At 34.0% G+C, this 27,645-nt stretch overlaps 1 protein-coding gene across 1 annotated transcript in view; it reads left to right on the forward strand.

Annotated features, from left to right (window-relative positions):
- The window catches only part of nonC (serine/threonine-protein kinase Smg1), a 1,124,353-nt gene that overhangs the window by 16,302 nt on the left and 1,080,406 nt on the right, over positions 1 to 27,645 (forward strand). Inside the window, exon 2 of the mRNA XM_090398044.1 lies at positions 12,053 to 12,192. Coding sequence (XP_090254170.1) covers positions 12,053 to 12,192 — 140 coding nt within the window. The remainder of the gene's footprint in view (positions 1 to 12,052; positions 12,193 to 27,645) is intronic.

Below are 27,645 nucleotides of genomic sequence, written 5' to 3' on the forward strand. Positions count from 1 at the left end.
CGATAACAATCAAAATGACTCTCTAGACTTTGGCAAACAAGCATTCTTCTATTAACACTTGGATCCATATCCATTACTTGCTGCTTAAGCGATTCTAAACTGCGAAATATTCCATCCAGTTCTTTGATTGTTATCTCCTTTGGAACCTCATCTTCACATTTCATTTGTTCGTTGTCTTCATATGCACGTTGTTGGTCAATTTCAAGAAGACCTTTGTCACTGAATCTTTTTGAATTTGAATCCAATAATTCTTTAACATCTTCTGTATCAACACTATCAAAACCACGGTCTTCACCAATTGCAAAGATTACTTCAACCACGTTGTTCACAGGATTTTGAAAACCATCTAAATCATTAGCGCATCCTGGCAAAAGGTTTTTACCAAACAGCTCTCATGCAGCTAGAAGACATTTGCTCCCATGACTCATGAATGTTTTCAATTGCATGTTTAATGTTAAATTTTTTCTAAAATTCTTGGACATAATCGCATTTTCTCCTGTTGTTGTTTCTACTATCTTTGAGAATGTCTTTTTAAGAAAATAGGCTTTGAAAGTTGCAATGATGCCTAGATCCGTGGGTTGTAGCAATGGTGTCATATTTGGTGGGAAAAATAAAACTTTCACATTCTCACACAGATCATTAAGAGAATTTGGATGAAATTCTTTTTTGGATGAAAAAAATTTACGAAGAACGTAATTTGCAAATACAGCAGAACAATTGGAGCTTGTAATACACCCACTCCTAATGCTCAATGGGAGGAATGACGTCATCATGCTCACGACTTTCTTTCTCTCGGCCAGAAAACACTCCTCGAGGCTTGCATGTTTTTGCATGGTAAATTTAAAGGCACGATAATTAAAACTTGCCGCATATATAAAGGGATTGTTGCAATTAATTTTGCTGCGTTAATCAAATCCTGTGTTAAGCAAGGGATACTTGTACAAGAGGATCTCATTCACAGTCAGTCAGTCATCGTGAACAGTGTGATATTCGTGCACACGCAGGTCCGTCATGTCAGCCATAGCCTATTGTGGTTTTATATTGCAAGACTTTTCATTAGTGTGAGACATATTCAGTGGATGATAACTGTTACACAGCAGTTTGGATCATATTTTGGGTTCACCTTCCATCACTATGGCATTTATGAGTAAAAAGCATAAATCAAGTGATTCTTGTAGACTTTTTAATGAAAAGTGGACCAGTTTGTACTTTTCTGTGCTGATTGACGATAAGCCAGTGTGTTTAATTTGTCGTGAGTCAGTGTCAGCATCAAAAGAATACAATATAAAACAACACTGAGACCAAGCATGCATCCAATTTCAATCACCTTCAAGGGTGCAAGGCTCAGTCCTGTGACCATTGCTGTTTAATTTGTACATAAATGATGTAGGAAATAATCTGAAATTATATATATCCAGTTGTTTGTTGTTGACGCGAAATTAGATAAAGTAATAGTTAATCAAAGCATTGTGGAGAGCTTGCAGGATGATTAAAATAGGCTTGTCAGTATGGACAAAAGTTGGAGTACAGTACAATCAATGTATCGCATTGATTGTACTGTACTCCTGGAAATGAATGAAGCTAGAGATTCAGTGTTGGTAGTAGACAGAGAGTTAAAGTTTAGAGGACATATTGCTAAGGCTGCTAAGGTAGCACGTAAGATTACTTGGCTAGTGAAGAACACATTAACAAGCAGAGATAAGGAAGCTGTAATCTAGATGTGGGTGTATCAAGGCCTTATAAAGAGTAATGTGCTCAAGTCTGGTCTCCTGGGTTTCTTGTAGATTTCGAAGCTGTAGAGAGGATTCAGAGGGGGAGTGACAAAGATGGTGAGTGGCCTGTGGAATGTGTCATATGAGGATAGATTGAAGGTGTATGGATTGCAGAAGTTGGTTGATAGGAGAAAAAGAGGGGGATATGAGAGAAACATTTAAGTCGCTTAAAGGATTTTATAGGATAGATGCAGGAAATTTTGTTTCAGCATTTGGGTAGAGGGATCAAAACAAGGGGTCATCCCTGTAAGTTGAATACAGGTGTGGACAGTAGGGGGTGTGAGGACTAGATTTTTTGCTTGGTGAGTGAAGAATGTGTGGAATGGGTTGCCAGTCAGTTGTGAGTGCTTTTTCTGTTAATGGGTTCAAGGAGAGGTGTGATAGATTGTGTGGATAGATTGGGTCTCCCGTAATGAGTCTTCGGACTCCATGGAGGTGCCTATAATAATAATTTATTTATTCGGTTGTCTTCCTACCATACCACCTTTGTTGATTCTGTTATCTATTTCCATATTTAATTTACCATCTTCACTAAAAATCATGCCTAAGTAGCTGAAATGTTTTACTTGCTCTATAGGTTCTTCATTCATGATATAGTTGATATTTTCAGTGTTTCTGCCTATTTTCAATTTTCATTGTATTTGTCTTGTTAGTGGCGGCTGGTGAAAATTTTAAGTGGGGCATATACAAAATAAAAAAATAAATAAATAAAAATATTTTTTCCTAAAGTTTAATTTAATTTATATTCCTAACTACGTTGTTCTATTCCTTAAGTGTTTTAATAATATATGTAAAGTATATATAAAAGTATATATATATATAGTATATATATTACTAGTAGTAAATATTAGTGTATATATATATATATTAGTAAAAGTATATATAAATTGCTTAAAATATTTCACCCTCACCACGAACAAACACCAATAATCAAAGTTTTGTATCTCACAGAAATAACCCGCGCAAGCATACGATACATTGCCCAAACAAGCAGTGTCGGAATCGCTTGTAACGTGCAACGAGAAGCACAAACGAATATCGGTGAGGCTAGCTGCAATTTGCCTGACGTGATAATTCTGACACTGCGTTAGATCGCAGTGCATTTGTTTCATAATCTAAAGCGTTAATCGAACAATTCCAATTATTAACTATTCAGTCAATGTCAAAACATAAGCTGTAACCTTTAACATGTTGTATTGCATTTATATAATGTTGTAAGCATTGTTATTATTTATAAACACAAACAATATTTAATTTTTTCATTTTTTTCCTCTGAGGTGTCGCAGTGCTTATGTATGAGCCGCCACTGATACCAAATTTATTTATTAGAACAGTTTTTCAATTTTGTCAGGGAATCTTGTATTGGATCTGGAATCTTGAATCTTGTATATCCAAACTTATATTGGATTTATTTAAAAGTATAACAACATCTGCATAAAGTAAAGAGCTGATATTAACATCTCCAATTTTGATATGAGGTTTAATACTGCTTTCTTTCATTACATAATTCATACAGATAATGAATAACAGAGGGGATAAAGTACATCCTTGTCTGACACCAGGTTTAACATCAAACCATCTTCCTGTGCTTTTTTCAATTCTAACTGCTGACTTACAATTCAAATAAAGACTAAGTATTGTGTGATATGACGCCCCATTGATACCATATAACTTAGTGTTTTGAATAGCTTTTCTCTTGGCACCTTGTCATATGCCTTTTGCAGATCTACAAAACTTAAAGATCTTTGTTATATTTCCATAATTTCTCAACTATTTGTTGTAAAGTGAAAGTCTGATCCTGACAGCCTCTGTTTGGCCTGAATTCAGCTTGTTCTTTACCAAGCTTTCCTTCCACAGTCATTCCGAACCATTTCTCATGTATATTTGCATAAATCTTACTGGGATCACTCAGTAGGGAAGTACTTCTGTAATTCTCACATTCAGTTTTATTTCCCTTTTTATATATGGATACTATGAAAGCTCTACTCCAATTATTTGGAATTCGTCCTTGTCTCCAGGCCTTCTAAACTATGTAGTACAGCCACTGTAAGACTTTTATTCATCCATACTTGAGCATTTCTGGTCGAATATCATCTACTCCATCTGCCTTTTCTTATTTCAGGGTTTTGATGGCTTTTTGTACTTCATGTATGGATATGTATTCCTGATTGCATTGCCTGTTGAGGTTTTTTTTTTACCACTGTGCTGTCACTGCTTGTTTCATTTAGTAATTTTTCAAAGTAATTACTCCCTACATCAAGGATATCTTTTTCTCCAGTTTACGTCACCTTTATCATCTCTAATTCCATTTACAGCACTCTTTCCTCCATTTCTGAGCTTTTTCCACTGCCTGTAGGATATTTCGCTACCTTCCTGATATTTTTATTTGCTGTGTTCTTACCGAAGTCTTCCCATGACTTTTGTTTAGGAGACCTGACTCCTACTAGGTGCATCCCTCGGGTGGCAGATGAGGGAAACCTCAACGGGTTGCTCCGAATAAAGAATAAAGAGTCGTGGACCAAAGTATGCAGCAAAGGAGTGGCAAACCGGCTGCATTATTCTATCATTCAACCCTATGAATCAGGTGTCTCCACTGTGTCAAGAGAATGTTACTGCATCCAAGGAAACCGAGCGACTGATCCTAGATCACTGGGAGTAGTCGAGAAGTTTAGTATGTGGTCAGCCAATAGAATTTCGCATCTCTTAACCTTAAATATAAGGACACTGTTAAAACCTGGGAAAATAAATTTGATGGAAAAAGAAATTGCTAGGATTAAATGGGACATTTTAAGTCTGGCTGAAACCCATTGGAAGGAGGAGGAGTTATAAATCTAAATTCAGGAAAACTATTCTACTTGGGCAGAGAGGACAATATACATAGAGCAGGAGTCGCCATTTTAGTGAATAATAGTCTACAAAATGCAGTCATGGCCATAGAACCACATGGCCCAAGAATGATTGCTATCAGATTAAAAGGTAAAGAAAAAATTGTTCACGTTACAGTTATTCAAATCTACGCCCCTGATCAGTCACATGAAGATGAAGAAATCGATACCTTTTATGATAAGTTGCAAGATCTAATAGACAAGACCAATAAGAAAGATATATTAATAGTGATGGGGGATTTTAATGCCAAAATTGGGAAGTTCACCCCAGGCATGGAGGATGTTATGGGTAGGTTTGGAGTTGATAACAGAAATGAAAGAGGTGAAAGAATTTTAGAATTTTGTAAAGCAAATAATCTATTTATTTGTAACACCCTTTTTTTCCATAGACCTTCCCACAAATACACATGGACCTCACCAGTTGGCACAACAAAGAACTGTATTGATTACATTCTAATCAAACGCATTTGGAAATCATCAGTGCAAAATGTTTGAACTTTAAAAACTCCAGACTTTGACACTGACCATGAACTGCTAGCAGCAAAAATTAAACTAAAATTCAAGTATTATAAATCACGAGGTCCTATCTACAAAGTGAACCTGCCAAAACCGAAAGAGAAATCTATGCAAGATAATTATCAGACACTAATAGGAAATGAGTTTAGAAGATTATCCTATGATAATATAGAAAATACATGGAATCAAGGTAAAAAAAATTGTTACAAGTACTGCAAGAAACATACTTGGTACAACATCAAGACCAAATCATGAATGGATAACCCCTGAAATTCTAAATACTTTAGAAGAAAAAAGAAAAAGCATATATTAAATATAAAAAATACAGAAGAAAATAAATAACATAAGAATCTTAAAAACAAAATTGATAAAATGTGCATATCTGTCAAAAATAAACTGGTTGGAGGAAAAAGCAAAACTGCGAAGTAACTAATAAAAGAAACGATAATAAAACGGTATACAAAATTATCAAAGAATTAACTAAGATCCATAAAGATAAAGCATTAACATTGAGAGATAAAAACAGTCTAGAAACTGGACCAATACAAAATATTAAAATAATTTGGAAGGACCACTATCAAACATTATTTCAAAAAGAACAGGAGGAGGAAAGTATAACAGAAAAGATGATATATGAAAAGGCACCACCCATAACCTCAGCAAAAATTATAAATGCAATAAATCAAATGAAACTTTCATAAGCTACAAGTAAAGATGAAATATCTATAGAACTATGGAAATATGGTGGCAAGGAAGCCATTAGTTTCTTAACGAATTTATTTAATCAAATTCTTTATACTGGAGTAATTCCAACTGACTGGAAAACAGGAATTATTATACCAATTCACAAAAAAGGAGACAAAAGAATATGTGAAAATTACAGACCCATAACACTCTTAAGTCATAGTTATAAACTATTCATTCGAATTATACAAAAGAGAACACAGGTGCTTAGAGAAAAAATCATAGAGGGAAACCAAGCAGAATTCAGGCCACATAGATCCACTATAGACCATATCTTCACCATTAATAATATAGCAGAAAAATATTGGGAATACAACCTGCCCATATACTGTAGTTTTATAGATTTTAAGCAAGCCTTTGATTCAGTTAATAGAAACAAATTGATTACTATCTTCAAAAATGTAAAAATGGATTCTGATATTTTAACATTTATTACAAATTATTATGGAGACACCAAAGCTTTTGTTAAAACAAACCACATTAAAACCGAGAATTTCAGAGTCGAGAAAGGTGTGTGATGCAGGGATGCCCTCTCTCACCTCAACTCTTTATCCTCTTCCTAGAAGAAGTCTGTAAAACCATAGCCGATGAACCAGGTGTAAAAATCAATGGTACCAACATTAATCACATAAAATATGCGGATGATATCATTATTTTTGCAGATTCTAAACCACAGCTAGAAAAAACTATTAATATTTTAAATGGCTCTTGTAAAACTTATGATATGAAAATAAATCTTCATAAAACAAAAATAATGAAGATAATTAGAGAAGAAGAAAATATTTCTATAAATCTTGAAAATCACCTGCTGGAACAAGTTAATAAATATGTTTATCTTGGCATTCTTATATCTAGTAACCTCAGCAATGTGGAAACAGTAAAACACAAGCTAAACCTAGGTTAGACCAACATGAATAAACTAAACAAAATATGGAAAAATAAAAAAAAATCCCAACGAGTCTACATTTAAAATTATATAAAACAATATCTCCCAACAGCTACTTATGCTTCAGAAGCCTGGAGATTAACTCAACAACCAATCAAGAAACTTCAAACATTTGAAATGCCTCAGAAAAATTAATAACACCCACTGGATGCAACACAAGACTAATGATCAAGTCAGAACAGATTTAGACTTCCCAGATAATATAATAGACACAATCATTAAGCATCAACTGAGATGGTTTGGTCATATTCAGAGAATGGCCTCCTCATAGACTCCCATATTTAGCTCTGAATGGATATATCGGAAAAAAAACACCTAGAGGTAGACCAAGAAGTACTTAGATAAAGTTGCTGAAAGAACATTCACATCTACCCAGGTATAGAGTCATGATTGAGATGGCTAAAGATCGCGATAAGTGGAGAACCTTTCTTCTAGTAGACTCAACCCGTTACCAGTTGGATGAGATGATGATGAGTTTTACACAGTGTTTAACTTTATTACATTTGTCTCTGTATTCTCTAAGAGTACAAGCAATCCACCAGAACTTTTGATATGCTTTCTTCTTTTCCTTCACTGCCTCTTTAACTTCCTGTGTCCACCATGGAGTTTTGATTTTTCTATCCTTGCAGACAACCTTACTACATTCCTCTCTGGCTGACTCAGTCAGTGTTTTCTTCAGTGCAATCACACCTGTCATTGCAAGTTTGAGAACAGGAACCAAACAAGGTTTGGTTCCTCTTCTCAAACTCTTTCATTTTTCTTGAATAATGTGTGTGTATTTTAGTCTACAATTAATATCTGAGAGCTGCTCAACTTTTAATTCGCTTTAAAACTTTCATACGTGTTCTTTTCAGTATGAAATTCAATTTTATCCTGCTCAAGACTAAATGGTGATCATTTCAGACAAATTCTGGAGAAACTGTGTTAGAAATAATTGTTTTAATTTCCCAACATTTTGACCTTCATATTAAAGTTATCATCTGGAGCTCTCTCCCCCCCCCTCTCTCTCTCTCTCTCTCACAGGCAAGCTACATTACATTTCTAACAGTATGCCAGAGGAGAATGGTTGTTCTACTGCCTGACCTCTAGTGAAAAAATTAAAATAAAACTACATCAAAGCTATATTCTATTTATAACATCATCAGAAAATAATTTCATATAGATAGTTTTATTACAGTAAAAGTGGTGTCATAATTTAACATGAGAGTTGTTCTATTCGACTTAAGATCCTGGATTACATACAATCCTATTATAATTAACTCTTAGACTGAAAGTTATGTGGGTAGGATATGTACCTTCCATATTCTTGGGATTTTTAGACCATGGTTATTGTTAAGATTAATGTGTTTGATAAGAATTTCACAGACCTCCTTAAATTTACATTCATATCACTTTTTGGTATGATGTAAATAATAGGTGCTTTTCCAGTCATTTCTATATAGAGTATGATCAGAAAGGGCCAGATTTATTATAGTTATTGAATTTAATGTGCTGTTTATGTTCCTTTTTTTTTGATAGGAATTGTGCGTCCTGTTTCACTTATATAAGGTAAATTACAGGTATAATGTATACGGTATACTCCAGGGTGGGCCAGCAGGAGAAGTGGTTTCTTGGATGAGTTGAGTAAGTTCTTTAATTTTGCATGAAGTTTAAATGTGGTAAGGTTGTATTTTTGTAGTATAGAAATATACCCTTAATTCCGCCTTTTAAACCTCCTGCAAAATTAACTGTTGTAGAAATTGAATAAAGCTTCACAAAGTTGTGCTGCTTCTCTCATTCTTATTCTGTAATTTTGCCCATGACCAGCTTTTTCAATACCTTAAACATTTCTGAAATATTAATCAGTCTGTAATTTGCTTTCTCTGTTTTGGCACCTCGTTTATACAATGGAATTATTTTATCTTTCTTCTTCCATGTGACCCTGCCATAGCTGAGACTTAAAGTAAACATCCTGGTCAGAGACACTGCCAGTTCTCTTACAACCTCTTCTAATACACAAGCCAAAATCCCATCCAATGCTAGTGCAGTTCTTTACATCTTAAGCACCTCTGTTTGATCAATCTTTGTTCTTACAACATGTCACACCTGTCATTGCATATCATCCTTGTGAATGATAATCTCATGAAGTGATCACTCAGTATTCTATTTTTCTTGTGCTGCTTCTCTACCATGAGCATTCATTAAATTTTCTACAGGAGAAAACCGAATTAATAACATGGATGAGAAAGCCTATGAAATGTGAGTAAAAAATAATGGTCATGGATTATTTTTCATGTAAATTATCCGTATGATTAATTTAGCTCCTTTGTCTGTTTGACCATCAGTTAACTATCATTCTGCCATAATCATTCTCACTTACCACCTAACAAAAAAAAAATCTTTGGGATTTTTTTTTGCCTGCTCATCTTATTTCCTTATAATCTGATTTTCTATTTTTTTTAACCTTGCTAGTTACCTTTCTTCCCTTTGTTTTGTAGTGCTTATGAGCTTCCCAATTGTTTTTCTCTTTATATTCCCTTCATAACACTGTTTTTTTGCAGCTTCTACTTAATGATGCTACTCATCCATTTAAAATGTTGACATTTAATTCTCATCTTATTTAAACCTTCTGACTAAATATTCATGCTACTTCTCTCAAACACTCCTTGAGCATTTTCCATGCAGTGCTAACATCTTTCCTTTTAAGCTTCTTATACCATGCGGCTGCTTCATATTTCTCCTAAGTGTTTGTATATATTGCTCTGTGTTTGCACATATATATATATATATATATATATATATATATACCCTTCATAACTGAAAATCCATTTACTTATCTCCTACCAGCATTAAGACCGTATGGTCATCCTTTTTAGTAAAGGCAAAGTGCCATACCCATAACCTTGGTCATAAGCAAATCCTCTAATGTTATTCAAGATGCTGTACTCTCAAAGTTTGGGTTTCCTCCATCACATGTGAGGGCTAATTATCTTTAAGTAGCTGCATAAATTCTCTTGCCTTTCTCTGATCTCCATAGTTGAGGTTCTCCCATAATAATTACTTTACATGCACTCATTGGACTATTTGTTGATGATTATAATTACCCCATCTTATAATTACCTCCTTTTTGTACCACATGATTATAGTAGCAGTCTACGTATGTATTTTGCCCTTCTGGCTTTTGTCTAGCACCATATAGCTTTAAAATGCACTGTATCTCATTCATTGCCTTTCTGTTAAATTTCTGTCTTGTTTATAATTATTCTGCTATTATCAGAGTACAACTCTGCCCATACTTTTCTGGATGTCTCTAGCAGTCCTCTCAGAAAATCCATTCTCTCCTAAATTTTATAACTATATATATATATATATCCCTTTAACTATATCATCCTTTTTCAACACAATCATGCTTTTAAAAGCTCATCAGGAGTGGGGAATTTGAATTCATGGCTAGAAAACTGGACTTTGACTTGAACATAATGCCTTAGACCAATCAGCCATCCTGACAGTGGATGATAATAGCTGATGCTTCTCTCACAGACTAACTTCAATCATTTTTTCATAGGTATTCTTGCCTTATGTATTTTCCATAAATATTTTCACATACACTGTTCCATTGAATTGAACATCATTATTGCTATGCTTTCCTCTAAATCAGTAAAAACACAAAAAAGCTTCTGGTCATCATGAATACACAGCTCATCTTCAGACTTACTACACCAACTTTTCATCACTCTTTTATTCCTCTACCTCAGTTCTTTGGGTCAACCCTTGCATCTTTTTCCCATAAGGGCACACAGTTAACTGCTTTCACCCATGTGAGACTGCTGTGAAGTCCCACTTGAGTTTTTCAAGCTTCTTGTGATAATAATACTAAAATAAACAGTTGCAGGTCTTGAGACTAAAGGTTACATCTTAACCTATTTAAGATATTATTATGAAAAATATTATAAATACATCCATATTTAGTAAGCAGATGTAAATGAAACTTAAAATGTTTTGGAATTTATCAGACTGCTTATGACAGAGGTGTTCAACCCGTCGATCTCTTGTGTATTCCTCCTTACTTACAAATTTAATTAAAACTGAAAACATAATACATTATTTACCATTATTTTGTATTATTTTTAATTCGCTTTAAGTGGCTATTGTTTATTTATTTTTCGTTAAAATTGTTAAATCAGTAATTTTCTTATAAGTCCAGGTAAATGAATTAATTTGAATCAGTGAAAGTCAAACAGCGAGCCGAATCAATACGATTATAAGCAAAGTGTAAAATCTCGATTGTAGCTTAAATATTAAATATTCCAAAGCACATTACATCGATTTTTTACTTAGGTTAAGTCCCATGTGAATATTGTAAAAAAATAAACTTTGTTTGTCTCGGCATAGTTTGTATTAGATGTTTTTATAAATAACACTTTTGAAGCTAACTGTATATACTGCTTTAATAAGAATATGTTATTAAAGATCATATATATTTGCAATTTTTTTGGTGCTTAGATAAGGGTTTTACTGTCCTGACATCTGTTTTAGAGACTGTTCTTATCAGAGAAAAGGCAAGAGGATAAAAGCCCTCTGTTCAGTACCATAGCAATCCTATATAAGAATATGTGAGCAGAGTTTGTATGTTAAATAGTGCAAGTCAAAATATTAATTGCTGAAGGTGGGTAGATTTTGAAAACTTTTTAAAGTTTCATTTGGCTATAAAATATCGATGCATTTATGATGTCCTCCATCATAATATCTTGACTAAGCCAAATTGAAGCTATTTACACTCTGTGCCTGTTATATTGATTATGCACTTACCGAAAGCTCACTTTTCTGACACATAGGATTGCGTTCTGAAATTTACAGGTTTACAACTTTTTGCAAAGTAGGGTATGTGAATTACAAACAATATATATATATATATATATATATATATATATTTATTTATTTCTGCCTAGTGAGAGGTATACAGTCCTCATTCGGCTTTACATCTTGTTAAGTGTTAGATACACATGTGACTCATGGAACTTGGAGCTGAACATCATGGACATTCCATGTGACTCACCTAACAGCAATATGTTAAAACCATATTCAGTGATTTTTTTTTATTATTTTAACAATTGCATGCAAGTTATTAATTTTTTAGCATTCATATTTTAAAAAAGTATTAACTACATGTATAGAAAGCATATCTTTTTATCATTTTTTTTTTCTCCCAGTCATCACAGATAATCAGGATTTGGATGATGTTCGTCTTGTAAGGCTTTTGCAGCATTTAGACAGAGAAGATGATCGTGAACGACAATTATCTTCATTACGACAGTTAAAAGAATTCATTACACAGTCAGAGAATGTTGCGGTAAGTTTTCTGGTCTGATTTTATGATAATTCTTTATCATTATTTTTTATCATTATTATCAGCCATCCATGGAGTTGGAACTCATTTTGGGGAGTGATCACTATAAGACTTACTTTTTCTATACTTGCAGACAGATTTTTTTACCTGTATAATAGTCTCCAAGAAAAAATATGTTTCGGACATTCTCCTTGTTAGCATCTTTTTCTGCTAATTTTTCTTCTGCATTAATCTGCAGAAGTGATGTTTCTTTGTCAATCCTTGTTGTCTCATCTTTCACTCCTGTCCACCAGGTTCTGCAAATGTTATTCCCCCCCCCCCCTTGTCACCATACCATATGACTTCAAACTTACTGCTACATGAAAAGCTGTTACTAATATTGCAATCATAGCTCTCTACCTTAACTGAATTTAAGTCATTAGATATTATTTATTAGTAAATTTCTCCCTCCTCTCCTATTTGGTTTATCCTTCCTAAAAATACAATCAATACCAGTTAGTCTGATAGCCATGTCCCACTAATTCCAGTAATCTGATGATACAATGTATTCATTTATCTGCATTGGTTGATTGGGTGAGAAGCTTTCTTATTCACTATCAGGAAGGATTTCAATATTCACATAGAAGGATTTGGTTCCTTGTATGTCAGTAAAACAATTTTGCAGGCCTGTCTGCAGAAGTATTTTACTGCTGTACAGTTGAATAGAGGAGATCCTGGATTGATACAGCGTATTTGACATGTTCTTGAAGTTTGTTATTTGCACTTCTTGTGAGATATGATGGGGAGCACCATTTATTTGAAAGCCTGAAGTAGTAGGAAAAATTTCCATGTTTGGTCTCTAGAGCTGGGTTTCTGGATTATGTAAAGAATAAATTTCAAAAATACAAAAAAATTATCTTTAGTCCAAAGTCACAAAAAATGATCCTGAATGAGCCATGAAACCTCTCAGAAATCCAAGGTTTTTCATCACTCAAACTAGCAACACACACACACACGCACGCACTTAACAGATTTAATGTGATCTCATTGCATTGGCTTGCTTTGTCATAATTCCATAAGCCATTCCAGACTGGATCAGAGTAAACATAGTAAGAAACCACATGAATGTTTCACAGTAGATGAAAATCACATGTGAGTGACAATTAGCATGGGGATTTTCACTTACAGGTGTAATCTTCTGATTTGTCTCTTTGTGGCTGTTCTTTTGAGGAAATACCACGAAATCAAGATGAATATCAGAATTAGTTGCCCTAAGTCTGCAGCCAAACTAAAACAGAACAGCTGAGAAGAAAGTGCAGTAATACCAATGGGAATGACAGCATGCCTTGGTGATTTACATTCCACATTACAACATTGTGTCCAAGGCTAAAGTGATATAATGTTGAAAATGTAAGCCATATGTAAAAAAAAATTCTCTGTAATGTACTCTGCTTATAACCATAAGTAAGAACAGCATTTTTTCTGAGTTATTTCTCTTTCTGCCCAGTCTAGCCATAAATACTGTTACAACTTGAACAGTGCATAAACCTTTAATCTATCAGTAAATCGTTTACAACTTTAAGCACATACAAACCACATGTATAACGTGCATATAGCAGCACTCAATGTTCGAAATGTCCCCCCTTTTGCTTTCATGCATGCATACAAGGAGTCTGTGAGGCCACATATTGATGGCGACATGCACATCTAAGGGAAATGCTGCCACCGCTTGCTCCAACTCCACCATCAGGGTAGGAATGCTGGGGGGGGGTGTCATTTCTTGCAGACTACTCTCTCAAGCTCCGACCACAATTTCAGAACAGGACTTCCAGACAGCTAATCAGATGGTGATATGTGGTTGGACACATTTGCCTCAGACTACTGTTGTGTGGTCCTTGCCTTGTGTGCGTGCGTGCATGCATGCAGGAAATGAGTCCTGTCGGAAGATCGATAGGCTTCCACCCCAGGTCATCAATTAGTATAAGTAACATACTTCTCTGTGAAACATATCATTTCAAACTTCTGTATTGTTATAATGGTTAATAGTAACACAAGCATCCTAATGATCCTGAGTGTTTGTAGCATGTTAAAATAAAAGGTGGCTGCATTCCAACCTTGTAAAGTGCTCTTACAGCTACACAGAGCAATTTACAAGGAGATTACTTATAATCTCCCTGCTGCATGTTAACTTATGTAGCTAGACAACTCTATCTCTACTGATAAACATGTGAATGTTGGCTGCGCACAACACCACTAACAGAACCAGTCTCACACAATTCTGTGGGTAACATTGGGGTGTGCAGAAGTTGTAACAGTATTTATGGCAAGACTAGGTAAATGTTTTTCTATCATACACTGTTATAACAAAGAAAGAATTGTTCGATTTAGACTTATATGCTGGTTATTTGAACTCATTATAAGATTTAGTGGAATAAATATAGCACACATAAATAATTAAACACACATTTAATCAGTCCTGTATTTTGTTTCATTAGCCATTGACATAGAGGGTACCCCTCATAAAACTTCAGGCTTTCAGTCTAATTTTTCCATTTATTTTTTTATGCAATTTTAATATTGTTTTCTTGATGATGTCTAAGTGACAGACAAAATATAAGATTTGTTAAGCATGTGTTTCATTATTTATATGTGCTGTATTTATTCAATTAAACCTTATAATAAGAATTGTTCAACATCATCAGTTTCCTGGTATATACCCACAAGAGGCGTGCAGCTACTATAACACTACACGTGAATCTTTACATTATTACTAATGTCCTATCAATACTTTCTGTTTTTTTTTTCCTGCTGCCTTTGTATCAAACACCTGTTTTGCTAACGTTTCTTCTCCCATTCTGTTTAAGTGACCATATCACCTTAGATTAGCCTTGAATGTTGACAGTATAATGTTCTTAATATCTTCATTTCTAATATGATTATGCCATTGATGCCATCCGTTCACTCCCCTTATTTTTCTGAACTTGCATATCTGTGGTCTCTAGTCTTTGATCAAGTGCTTTATTTCTATTCCATTTCTCAGATCCATTCAAAATGGTTTGAACACTGTCTTGTATATTGCTGGTGTAGTGTTTTGCTAATTTCTCTCTTATTCCATATAAATTTATTCAATGGGCTCCCCACCATAGCAGCTTGGTTTATTCTATTATGTTTCTATACTTAATTTGCTATCTTTACTGAACATTTTGCCTAAACAGATACTTTTACCAGTCTACATTTTTACCAGTCTTCTTGAGACTTTTGTTTACACGCGCGCGCACGCACGCACACACACACACACACACACACACACACACACACACACACACACACACACACACCCCTACCTTTACTTTCCTATAGTTTCTCTATTCTTTTATGACATCTGCAAACATAATTCCTAAGAAGTTGCAATATGCTTTCTTCTTTTCCAGATGGTGTCTCTTTCATATCTTGAGTCCATCTTGTAGGTTTTATAAAGGTTATAAAAATATCCCTGAAGACAACCTTACCACATGACTCTGTCCAAATTACTGTCTAGTCCTCACCACTTGAAGGTGCGGATTGGGCATTCGATCATCATTTTTTAAAGATGATGTAGAGGTCTCCTCCTGATTATCTGGTTTTGATCCTTAAGCAGCCCAGTGAGAATTTTTGGATGTTATTATTTTTGGGGCAGGTTGCCATATCTCTCCTAGATGTTTAATGAAATAAAATCATTAATATCCTTAGGGGCTGGAGATTAGCTGCTTAGCATTCATCAGAAAAAATTTGGTGCTGAAATGGCCTTACTGATTCCTTTTGCCGAGAAAAAGATGTTAGAGGATTTATTTTTATCTTTAAAGTTATTTTAGGAATTTCTTTAAATATGTTTAAATTTGAAATTCATAACATTTTACTCTTTTTAAATTGTAGATTGTGAACCTGAATATAAATAATATAATATCATCATTTGAAGACCTGCTTCATCAGAGGTATGGATTGAAACCACTTGCATCTGATTTTAGTCATTTTTCATTTTTGAATTTTCTTGATGATTTTTGCAAATGAAATATAATGTAATGCCTAACATAAAGTTAGATGTAATATTAAAATACTATACACACATTTCTAAATGATGTATTAGATTACAATATATTTCACAGGATGATTTTAGAAATAAGTGCAATTTTGCACTAGTTTTTGTTATTTTTTTTATAAACAGTAGGTCCTCAAGATTTGACCAGTTTATCTATTTTTATCATTATACGTAACAATGAAGAATCTCGGGCACTTAGACGTTAACGTCAATGCCTTTTGGTGGAAAACCTCAGTTCAAATTCTATTCAGTATGTAAAGAATTTCTGTAAGGACTTTCCACTCAAGGTGATTAGCTGTCTGATATGGATATCCTACTAGATCCTACAAACCAGAGAGTATATCTAATTGACAGACATAGCAGGCTCTGCAGATGGGCTTGACTACTGCATTAATTGGATTTCATTAAAGCTCTCTTTGGCCATGATAGGTCATTGAGTCTAACACATAAGGGGAAGATGAAAAATAACATTGAGTCATTGTTGATGGCCTTATAGTCTTAGTTTCTTTGACTGTAATTCAACTAACCAAATTGTTAGTTTAACTTTATTTAGTTCTCTTGAGGCTTTTAATTATTTTATTATATTTTTCAAGTCATAAAAGAAGTTAATTTGACATAGAGCAAAAGGCAAAGTTGGTTTTAGTTGGAAACAATAGAGTAGATAATGAATATCAGGCATACAGAAATGTTTTTGGAAAATTTTAAGGAAAAGTGCAATGTTAATAATAATGGTAAATATCTACTAGATTTTTGTTTATGATTTAATCTGATCATTACTAGTCATTAAGCACAAGACTATTTAAGGTCTCATTTACTCTGTTATTATCGATAGTGATGGAGGAAGGAGTACTTTTAATGGCATTGAATGATAAAGGGACATAAATAGATAAAGCTATTTTAGTTGTCTAGAGTAATAATTACTTTTGAAGGATTTATGAAATAAGCAGGGATAGAGCAGAAAATATTCAAGAGGGAATACACAGTAAATTTCATTACTTGGAGTAGAAAAAAAATCCATCAGAACCCTGATATGCAGAAAGGCAGCTAGATAATTATTTGACAGAAATACCTAAATATAGAAATATAAAAGTTTTACAGTGAGCATAATTCAATAGGCTTGGTCATATGATTGTATTCCAGTTGAAGGAAGCAAAGTTATCATAATATCCTCTCTAATAGGAAATAAAATGGAATATGAGAATTAGAGGAATTTCCATTTATTTGATTCCTTTTCTCAAAAGAAAAGGAAAAATCTTTTTGTTCCTACTCAATTTAAAGACTTAACTTAAGGCTTTCAGTAAAAATGCAAGTTCTCATACCTGATGTATCATCTCTTACAAAATTTACCCTTCACTGTGTCACATCTTTCAAAACAGTTAAAATTGATTTCACTAGTTCAAAGATGTAGGAGTATCCTGTTTAGGAAAGGCATCTTCTACAAAAGAAATTCCAGAAAAAAGGAAAAGAAAAATTCTAATCTTGTGAGGAAATGCAAAGTTCAACTCCAGATTACAAATCCTAAATTCAGATTCCCTGGTGTTTCTTTTAAAGAGTCATGGAAAACACAATTTTGGTTTGCTACTTTTCTCTAGAAATCATAATGTAAACCAGTCATCTTCACTTTCTTCTTATCTTTTATTTCCTTTAAAGTTCACTAATAATTTTTTTTTCTTTTTGTACAAAAAAATTTCAAGGGAAAAAAAAAACAGTAGTGATAAGAAAAGAGTAATCTACCTGTATGAAAGACTTCAAACAAAAACATCTTCTGTCGTGTTCCAAAATTCCTTATATTTCCCCAAAGTAGTTATCTTAGTGTTGTAACATAACAATTGACAACTTTTTAAATGTTTTTTCTTTTCGTATGAAAATTTCAAACAGAATTGCTTTAACAAGCTTCAAAATTCCCTATATTTTTCTAACATCTGCTTTTATTAGCATATTTATGTGTATACATTAGCATGTGTCATACTTTCTGTTTCTCATGAAGAAAGAGAGCATTGACATGCTAATTACATGCCATTATCATGGTGTTTTACTTGAAAACAGGAACTCACACATTTTGAGGTTGAATTACTTTTGTTTTATCTTCATGTCACTAATATGTCAAAAACATTCAATTACAGCTCCTATTTCCAATAAATAAACTTCTAATCAAGTGAATCTCTCATAGCATTCATTTCATTCACTATTACCGTTATTTGTAAATACAATATAAACTATGCACAGTTACTTTATAAAGCACTTAATTGGGCTTTTGTCATAGTATAATTGCATTGACAAAAGAAACTGGCAGTTATTAGCAAAAAAGAAAAAATTGCACAGTTTAATTAAATACTGTAAGATATCTGTAATACATACAGATGGTCTTCAATGGCCACCATAAGAATAACAAATATTAATCATTAATGACAGAACTCACAAGATTTGTTTGTAATGGTTGGAAGTTGTCTCCAAGAATATTTACTCATGGTGGATTTACATAGATGATTAACATGAGTATATTCTCATCATTATTTATATCACAGTCAAGATTAAATTCCTTATCACATTGATTCTGGTCTACATCTGCACAATAATTAGACAAGGATATGTCTGTGCTTTAATTGTGCATATCAATAATCAAGGGTATGTCTGAACTAGAGAGGCATTTATATAATTTTGAACAGAGCTATTTTGATTATGAAATGAAAAATCTGTTATTATATGTAAACTGTGCATTATACAAAGCATTATGGAGTCCACATTTAAGTTGTAAGTCAGCAGCACTGAGAATTAAAGGGGGTACTGGAAGATTGTTAAATCAGATGTGTGAGAGAGAGAGAGAGAGAGAGAGAGAGAGAGATCACGTTATCTCCACTGTGTTCATCATCTACATAGATTGCATTACTGAAAGTAGCATTAAACCTGATATGAAAATTGGAGGTTTTAATTGTATCTCTTTACTTTATGTAGATGATGTTACACTTTTAAATAACTCCAGTACAAGTCTGCAAAATTCCTTAACAAAAATTCAATAACTGCTGCAATAAATTTTTCATGAAAATCAGCAGTAAAAAGTCAAACTATGAAATAGGAAGGATGATGGATTTTTATTTTTTTTGCCATTACATTTATTAGATTACATATATGATAGGATATAATTGAATTGTAGAAAAAAATGATTTTAACATAAGTGATTATAAAACTCCTTTGCACCTTTTTGAAAAAGACTGGCATGTTATACAGGTGTGTGTGTGTGTGCATTCATGCATGTGTATGTATGTATGTCTTTGGAGAAAATATATGTCGTTATGCTTATTTATAGGTTAAATACTGAAGTTAGACAAGAGTTCATAGTGTGTTTGGGTATTCTGTCATCTTGTCCAGATGTTGAAAACAAATGGTAAGAAATTTGAACGAATGTTCACCATAATTAAAAAAAAACTTATTAGTAGAGTTTTTTTTCTTCTTAAATTGAAATATATGATTTAATTTTTAGTCAGTTGTCACTGATGGAATAATGCCATCTTTGAAGTTTTATAGTAGCATTTCAGGGTTTGCTCTCTGTATCTCTCTCTTTAAACCTTTCATGGTAGTCATTAATTTTTAGCTTATTAAAATCAAAGATACCACTGTCAAGTACCATCTGAGATTCACTCTTCCCTTCTAAAAAAAAATAAAACCCCTACTGCTTGCAACAAATAGAAATATTTCTAACTCATTGTTTGAATTAGTTAACAGATAATTTCTTATGTGAAAATATTTAATTGTAATATATTTTTGATGTATGAAGTCAGCTACTGGAACAAATCCTGAAACACAACCAACTCAACATCACCAGAGTTCAAGATTGACACTACCAACATAAGAAGCCTGAATGGCAGAGAAGTGGAGCTAGCTGAGGAATTGGATAAGTACCAGATCAACATAATAGGGGTGACTGAAACAAAAAAAAACAAAAACCAGAGATCTTTCTGAGCAATAAATACAAAATGTTATATTCAGGCAATGACAAGGAAAAGAAGGAGCAGTTATAAATATTCAACACTAAATACGAGGCTAATTTTCTTGAATGGCAAGCAATATCAAGCGGAGTGATGTGGGCCAATATCAGAATGGGAGAATGGACAAAGAGACTTATTTATGCCTATGGTCCTACAGAAGGTTCTACTAAGGTAGAAGTGGAGGAATTTTTTGAGGCTTTAGAGAAAGCAGCTCACACAATGAAAAAGGAAAAGTTGGTTCTTGTTGGGGATCTAAATAGCAGAGTAGGAAATAATTGTCAAACATACACAGATTTTTTGCGTAAATTTGGAGAAAAGAGAAAAGCTAATAATAATGGCAAATACCTGTTGGATTTCTGCTCAGGACATGGACTGGTTATTACTAACACAATGTTCCAACATAATGTGCACAAATTCACATGGAAAGATGAGGCAAGGAATAAGAAAAGTCTCATTGACTATGTTATTGTTGATAGTGATGTTTTCTAACTGGTGTAGGACACTAGAGTGTATACAGAGGATTTGAAATTGGAAGTGATCACAATTTTGTCGTGAGCAGTATAAAATTGAATTTCATATTGAAAAGAAGAACATGTGAGAAAGTTTTAAAGTGAATAAAAGTTGAGTAGCTCTCAGATGTAAACTAGACTAAAATACACCGACATTATTCAACAAAAAATGAAAGAGTTTGAGAACAAGAACCAAAATCTTGGAGGTTTAGTGACAAGCCCTGAAATAAACATTGATTGATTCAGCCAGAGAGGCATGTAGTGAGGTTGTCTGCAAGGATAAAAAAATCAGAACACCATGGTGGTGACAGGAAGTTAAAGAGGCAGGAAAGGAAAAGAAGAACGTATATATCAAAAGTTCCTGGCAAATAAGTCAGCTTGTGCTCTTAGAGAATACAGAGACAAATGTAAGAAAGCTAAACATTGTGTAAAACTAGCTAAATAAAAGTCATGGGATTAGAGATAGTTAGTTGTTGAAAGTTTTTTCACTTGGTTATATTATAAATTAAAGATACCAAGAAATTATATATTTGGTTTACTCCTTTATCCAAGTGTAAGCAAACAAAGTTTGCACCTGAAGTATTTTCAGGACTGGGGCAACTTGTGGTATGAATTCACATCACTTGCCTCAGTCCTGAAAATACTTCAGGTGCAAACTTTGTTTACTTACACTTGTATAAAGGATTAAACCAAGTATATAATTTCTTGGTATCTTTAATTTAAAAGTCATGGGCAGACTTTGGTAAAAACACTCTAATATAACCCGCATCCCTGATTTTACTTTACAAAAAAAAATAAATTAAAAGTTTTTGCATATACCTCTACACCGAAAAAAGTTTAAACATGTTCATGGTGGGGCAGTAGTAACTCACTCCCCGCGGTAAACAGCGCTCTCCCCAATAGTCACTATACTGCAGATGCAAGAAAAACAAGTACAGTAATTTTATTGTATCATTGAATAAGGTTCAGAGACATTTGCAGTCTGTGTAATATATTTATTAACAAATACTGCAATTAGAGACAACTGAGATAAAAACTGCACCAACTAATTACCACTTATTCCCTCCCACAGAAAGAATGCTGTATAGACTGAAGCAAACCCATATTTTGCACCAGCAAACACAGTATCTAACTAAAAACGATTTCAAAATTTTCAGTTGCATGAAATAAGTGTTTGTTTGATTGCATTTGAAATTTTCGATGTCATTAAGACAGATCACAAAGATACAAATAAAATTCTACCACGAATTGAAACATGCCATATAATGTATGTGTGAGTTTGACCGCCAATTCGATGTGGAAGCTGTGTGCAAGTTGAGTCTGCCCACTGGACACGGAAGCCGTACACAAACGGTAATGAGAAGTTCCGTCGGAACGATAAATGGACAAAGCACCATCACGTCGTGAACTCGTTAAAACTAATAAATATATAGTGAATGTTGTTATAGCAGTTTCAGATATTATGGAATTTGGTCGAAGAGAATTAACATTTCAACTCAACAATTGTCGGCTTGCCTTTGTCATTGGGTCACACAATCTTTTGTTAATACCGCACCAATCATATTCACATGTTCATTGCTGTGCTATCTCTACTAGCCTACCATTGTATTACCGTGTCTGTTTCATGCTCTGCTTTCACGTCTCGTTAGTCATTCATGAAGGATTGTTCATTACATATCTCAAGTCTTGTAATTACTGGTAAATTTTGCTTGAAATAATGGGAAAGAAGATGACATTATTTGGGTACATGACTTTGACAATGCACACAAGGAAACGATAACAAAGTAGCAATAGCAAATAGGAGATTCTTGATAAGTTGTACCCGTTTTCAGTTTTTTTCCTGAAAACTTTTATTTCCGAAAATCCCAACATATATCGTGTACCATGATTTTTTAGCTTTAATTTTGGAGAAAAAAGTACAAGTTATATTTGAGTAAATACGGTATCAAGAAGGTGTTAAGATATTCTGGAGGTTGTTGAAAAAAGCTCAGAAATGGAGGAAAGATTGCTATAAAGGAATTAGAGAGGATAAAGGTGTCATGAAAATTGGAGAAAAAAGATATCCTTCATGTATGGAGTAGTTACTTTGAAATATTGCTAAATGAAACAATCAGTAACAGCACAGTGGTAAAAAATACTAAACATACATGCAGTCAGGAATATATATCCGTACTTAAAGTAGAAAAAGCCATCAAAAGCATGAAATATGGAAAGGCAGCTGGAATAGATGATATTCAACCAGAAATGCTCAAGTATGGAGGTATAAAAGTTACAGTGGCTGCACTGCATAGTTGAGAAGGCCTGGACAGAGAGATGAATTCCAGATGACTGGAGTAGGGCTCTCATAGTACCCATATATAAAAAGGGAAATAATGAATGTGAGAATTACAGAGGTATTTCCCTACTGAGTGTTCCAGTAAGATTTATGCAAGTATATTTGAGAAACAGTTGAGAATGACTGTGGACAGGAAGCTTGGTGAAGAATTGTTAAAATATGCCTTGTTATATATATATTTATCTTTTCTTAACTTATTTTATTTGTCTTACAAACTTTTATATCACATACACTAATATACTTCTTTATGAGTGCCTTACTCAACCCCCAACCAGGAATGCTTCCTTTTCGGACACTGGCAAATTTATTTATTTTTGCTGCGCCAGCCAGAGTCCTATAATATGAGCTTATTCAAATTCAGGGAATATTTCTAGGATAATTGGCACTCATTCTAATATACACTAAATAGATATCGGTACTAATTGCAATCGTGGCCAATAAACTATTAACTGTTTATTGGCTATTGCAAGTGGTAATTTGAATTCTCGAAATCAGGCATGAGTCAGGCATATACAACAAAACTTGTTTATTGGAACAAATTACACTTTACAACTATAATTGGAATAGGATACTAAGCTTTTCAAAATCTCTTGCTAAGTTAATTTCTCAATGCTAATTTAACAAAACACTTACAGATCAAATTGCTAATCACACACAAACTATAAAACATTAAAACTAGCCGACTATGTTATTCTAAATCAAACTCTTATTGCATGCTACATTTTAAGACATTTCACAACCCGTTACTATTCTGGTATAGATCATCTACAAAATTACAAATTCACATATAATCTCAGTCATATGCAGCTAAAATTTCACTCCTGACATTTCTTAGTTCAGCAGAATTACTCTATCTCAAAATACAAATCCTTATTATAGTCCACTATGAATTGTCCACTTAATATGATCTAACATTAAATTCTGTCTCATTCAAACATATAGTAAAGGTCTCTATGTTACCCAATTTTTTTCCGAAGGTCTGTTAACGGCCACGTGTTATTCGGGTCCTCCTTCGATCGGTTGCTTCTGCAATAGGCTTATGACTACGCTGTCCGTTTTACATTCTTCCAAATCGAACTTCTCACTGCCTCGATACAGTGTTGTCTCTGCTCCTACTTGAGTGGGACATCCGGCGACTGGCACAATTTCTGTGTAAGCCGATGATTCGCATGCTGCTCGTCATGGAATTTTGTTCAGTTTACTCAGAATGCCTGTCTGCTATCCAGCATCATGGGACCCTCTCGCTCGTCCCTACTCCATCCACCAGTCAGGAATCATCGAGGTGAAGTCAGGAACAACCAGGAAAAAAGTATCGCATTATCGCGTGCATTGCTTTATATTTCGTCCCTTCTTTTCCACACGACCCTTAGTTTTCATGCCCTCCAGATGATCCTCCAAAGTCCTAGCTGTTGTTAGGTGCTGTATTCTAGGGAATCGCGCTTGCGTCATCTTCCTCGTATGTTGTAGCTTGAGGCATTATGGCCAATACGTGCGTATTTAACTCAACCTTTGCACTGGTACTCTTAACTTCTTTGGCGACTTACTAAGTTTAAGACAGCTTAATGGGACAAGATTATACTACTATTTCCTTATTACAAATGCATTAATCCGATAATCCTTCAATTTAGTTTTTAACTACAAGATTTTTCTAATGCGATTTACATGTTATTACAAAACGTCCTATACAACAAAATTTTGAGCGGTGTGTTGCTAACTAGGTATTATCTGAGTTAGCCAAATTCTCATGTTAGATTCTGAATGAATAATTTCTTTAAATTCGTCCATTCAGGATCTAACAGAATAAGCTGAATCAGGCCAAATAGAGGCTGTCAGGATCAAATTTTCACTTAATGACATATAGTTGAGAAATCATTGGAATATAACAAAGATCTGTATTTAAATTTTGTAGATCTGGAAAAGGAATAGGACAAGGTGCCAAGAGAAAAGCTATTACGCTACAGCTGCATGGTGTCATTGGGGCATTATATCAAGTAATACTCAGTCTTTATTTGTGTTGTAAGTCAGCAGTTAGAATTGAAGGAAGTACATGAAGATGGTTTAATGTTAAATCTGGTGTCAGACAAGGATGTACTTTATCCCCTCTGTTATTCATTGTCTATATGGATCACATTTTGAAGTATAGTGGTATTAAACTGATATCAAAATTGGAGATGTTATTCTCAGCTCTTTACTTTATGCAGATGATGTTACACTTTAAATAATTCCAGTACAAGTCTGCAAGATTCCCTAACTAAATTGAATAATTGTTGTAATATATATGGAATGAAGGTCAACAATAAGAAGACAAAGAGAATGAAAATAGGCAGAAGCTTTGAAAATATCAATTGCATTGTGAATGGAGAACCTATAGAACAACTAAAATATTTCAACAACTTAGGCACGATTTTTAGTGAAGATGGTAAATTAAATATGGAAATAGACAATAGAATCAACAAAGCTGTTATGGTAGGAAGTCAACTGAATAAATTTATATGGAATAAGAGAGAAATTAGTCAAAACACTAAATTAGCTGTATACAAGACAGTGTTCAAGCCAGTTTTAACTTATGGGTCCAACAGCTGGGTTAGAAATAAAGCACTTGACCAAAGATTAGAGACTGTAAATGTGAGAGTCCCAAGAAAGATTAGGGTCATGAACAGATGGCATCAGTGGTAATATCATATTAAAAACGAGGATATTAGGAAAGAACTTGACATATTTAGCATCCCAGAATATGTTTGTAGAGCTAATCTCAGGTGGTATTGTCACTTAAACAGAATGAGAGAGGAAAGATTAGCAAAACAAGTGTTCTCTGCCAGGTTGGCAGGAAAAAGACTCAGGGGAAGAACAAGATATAGGATAGTTTGATACAGTAAAACGTGCTTTCGAAGACAGAAATATAAGATCTGATAATGTTATAAAATCATAAAATGTTTAATCCGACAAGCCAAAACTAACTGTTCAACTTCTCATTTATTACAGAAAGAACTTTCGACTATCAAATATCACATGAAACTAAATGGCTTCTCCAAAAAGAGTACACAACATCTTTTTGATTCTTACAATCCAACACAGAACAGCAAAGATTCAATACATCGAGTTCCAATTCCTTACATTTCCGGGATTTCAGAACCAATTTCAAGAATTCTGAAGAAATATGATTTAACAGCCACTTATACACCTATTAACAAATTATCCACCCTTTTTCTTTCATCTAAAGATAAACGCTCAACCTTGTCTCTACCTGGTGTGTATCAAGTTCCTTGTAATTGTAATCTTTCCTATTTTGGACAAACTGGACATTCTATAGAAAAAGAATTCAAGAGCATCAGTTATCAATTCAATACAACAAACCTGAGAAATCTGGATTAGCTCAGCATGGATTAGAAACAAGCTGCAACATCCTTTGGTCCAAGACTCTCCTCCTACACAGATGTCACTACAGATTTGAACGTTTATTTAAAGAAAGTGTGGAGGCCTTACTTCAACGTCCTAACTTGAATCGTAATGACTATATCTATATCCAAAATTTGGGAAAGTTTAATCAGGATAACACATTATTTATTATTATTATTATTTTTTTTTGTAAATTTCCTATATTAGTCTAATGTTATTTAAGATTATTATATGATTTCTAATTAATATCTTTAATTATGATTTTAAAAATGTTTACTCTTCTAATACTTAGCGATATGACATCATGCGGCTCATTCTATGTGTGAATGATCAATTGTTCGTATTCCACTTTCTTTTCCTTTTTTTTTAAACTATTCCTATGTAGCCACTGAAGATGGTCTGTAATATTCAGACCGAAATATTTGGCAAATTAAACATTAATTAAAAATAAACAAACATGCGTCCCCAGGTTGTGGATCGGGGAACAGCCTTCAGATATGGAGGCTAGCTGCGATATAAGCAGAGCAATCTGGCGAATAAGCAGCCGTGGACCAACAGTGACTGAGCTATCAGGGCGTGGGAGAGCAGAAGTGGCAACTCTGTTTCACTTAAAACCTCACAAAGCCCAATGACAACTCGGTGACATGGCGAGTAGTGCCGTCATTAAATAAGCACCTGCTGGGGTCACTGCCCCTGACATTGGGAAGCAGCATTGTCAGTACTGACACAAGGCTGAAGCCAAATGATGACGGAAAAGCTTGTGATAAGAGATTTGCAGATGGCAACATGATTATATTGTGTACGTCTGTAATACTGCAGAGCAGAAAGCAAACGGAGAAACTACTGCTCTACCTTATCTCCAGAACAACCACCATGGCGAGCAAACCCTTACAATTGGCCCCAAGTTCCCGGCGTCCCTTAAATGGGACAGGGGTGCGAAGAATCTCCTGGCTCAAAATGGTGTCCACTTTTAAAATTGCAACTTGGAATGTCAGAACTCTGTATGAAGCTGGCAAATTAAGAAATGCCACAAGAGAAATGAAGAGGCTGGGCATCCGGATTTTGGGAATTTGCGAGACAAGATGGCCAGGATCTGGAAAGTGTCAACAAGATAATACGACAATGTATTACTCTGGGAATGAAGAGAACAAACATCGACATGGTGTAGCTGTAATAGTA

This window comes from Typopeltis vanoorti, chromosome 9 (assembly GCF_054136105.1).
Source record: "Typopeltis vanoorti isolate ZY-2024b chromosome 9, IOZ_Tvanoo_1.0, whole genome shotgun sequence".
Taxonomy (NCBI): Eukaryota; Metazoa; Arthropoda; class Arachnida; order Uropygi; family Thelyphonidae; genus Typopeltis; species Typopeltis vanoorti.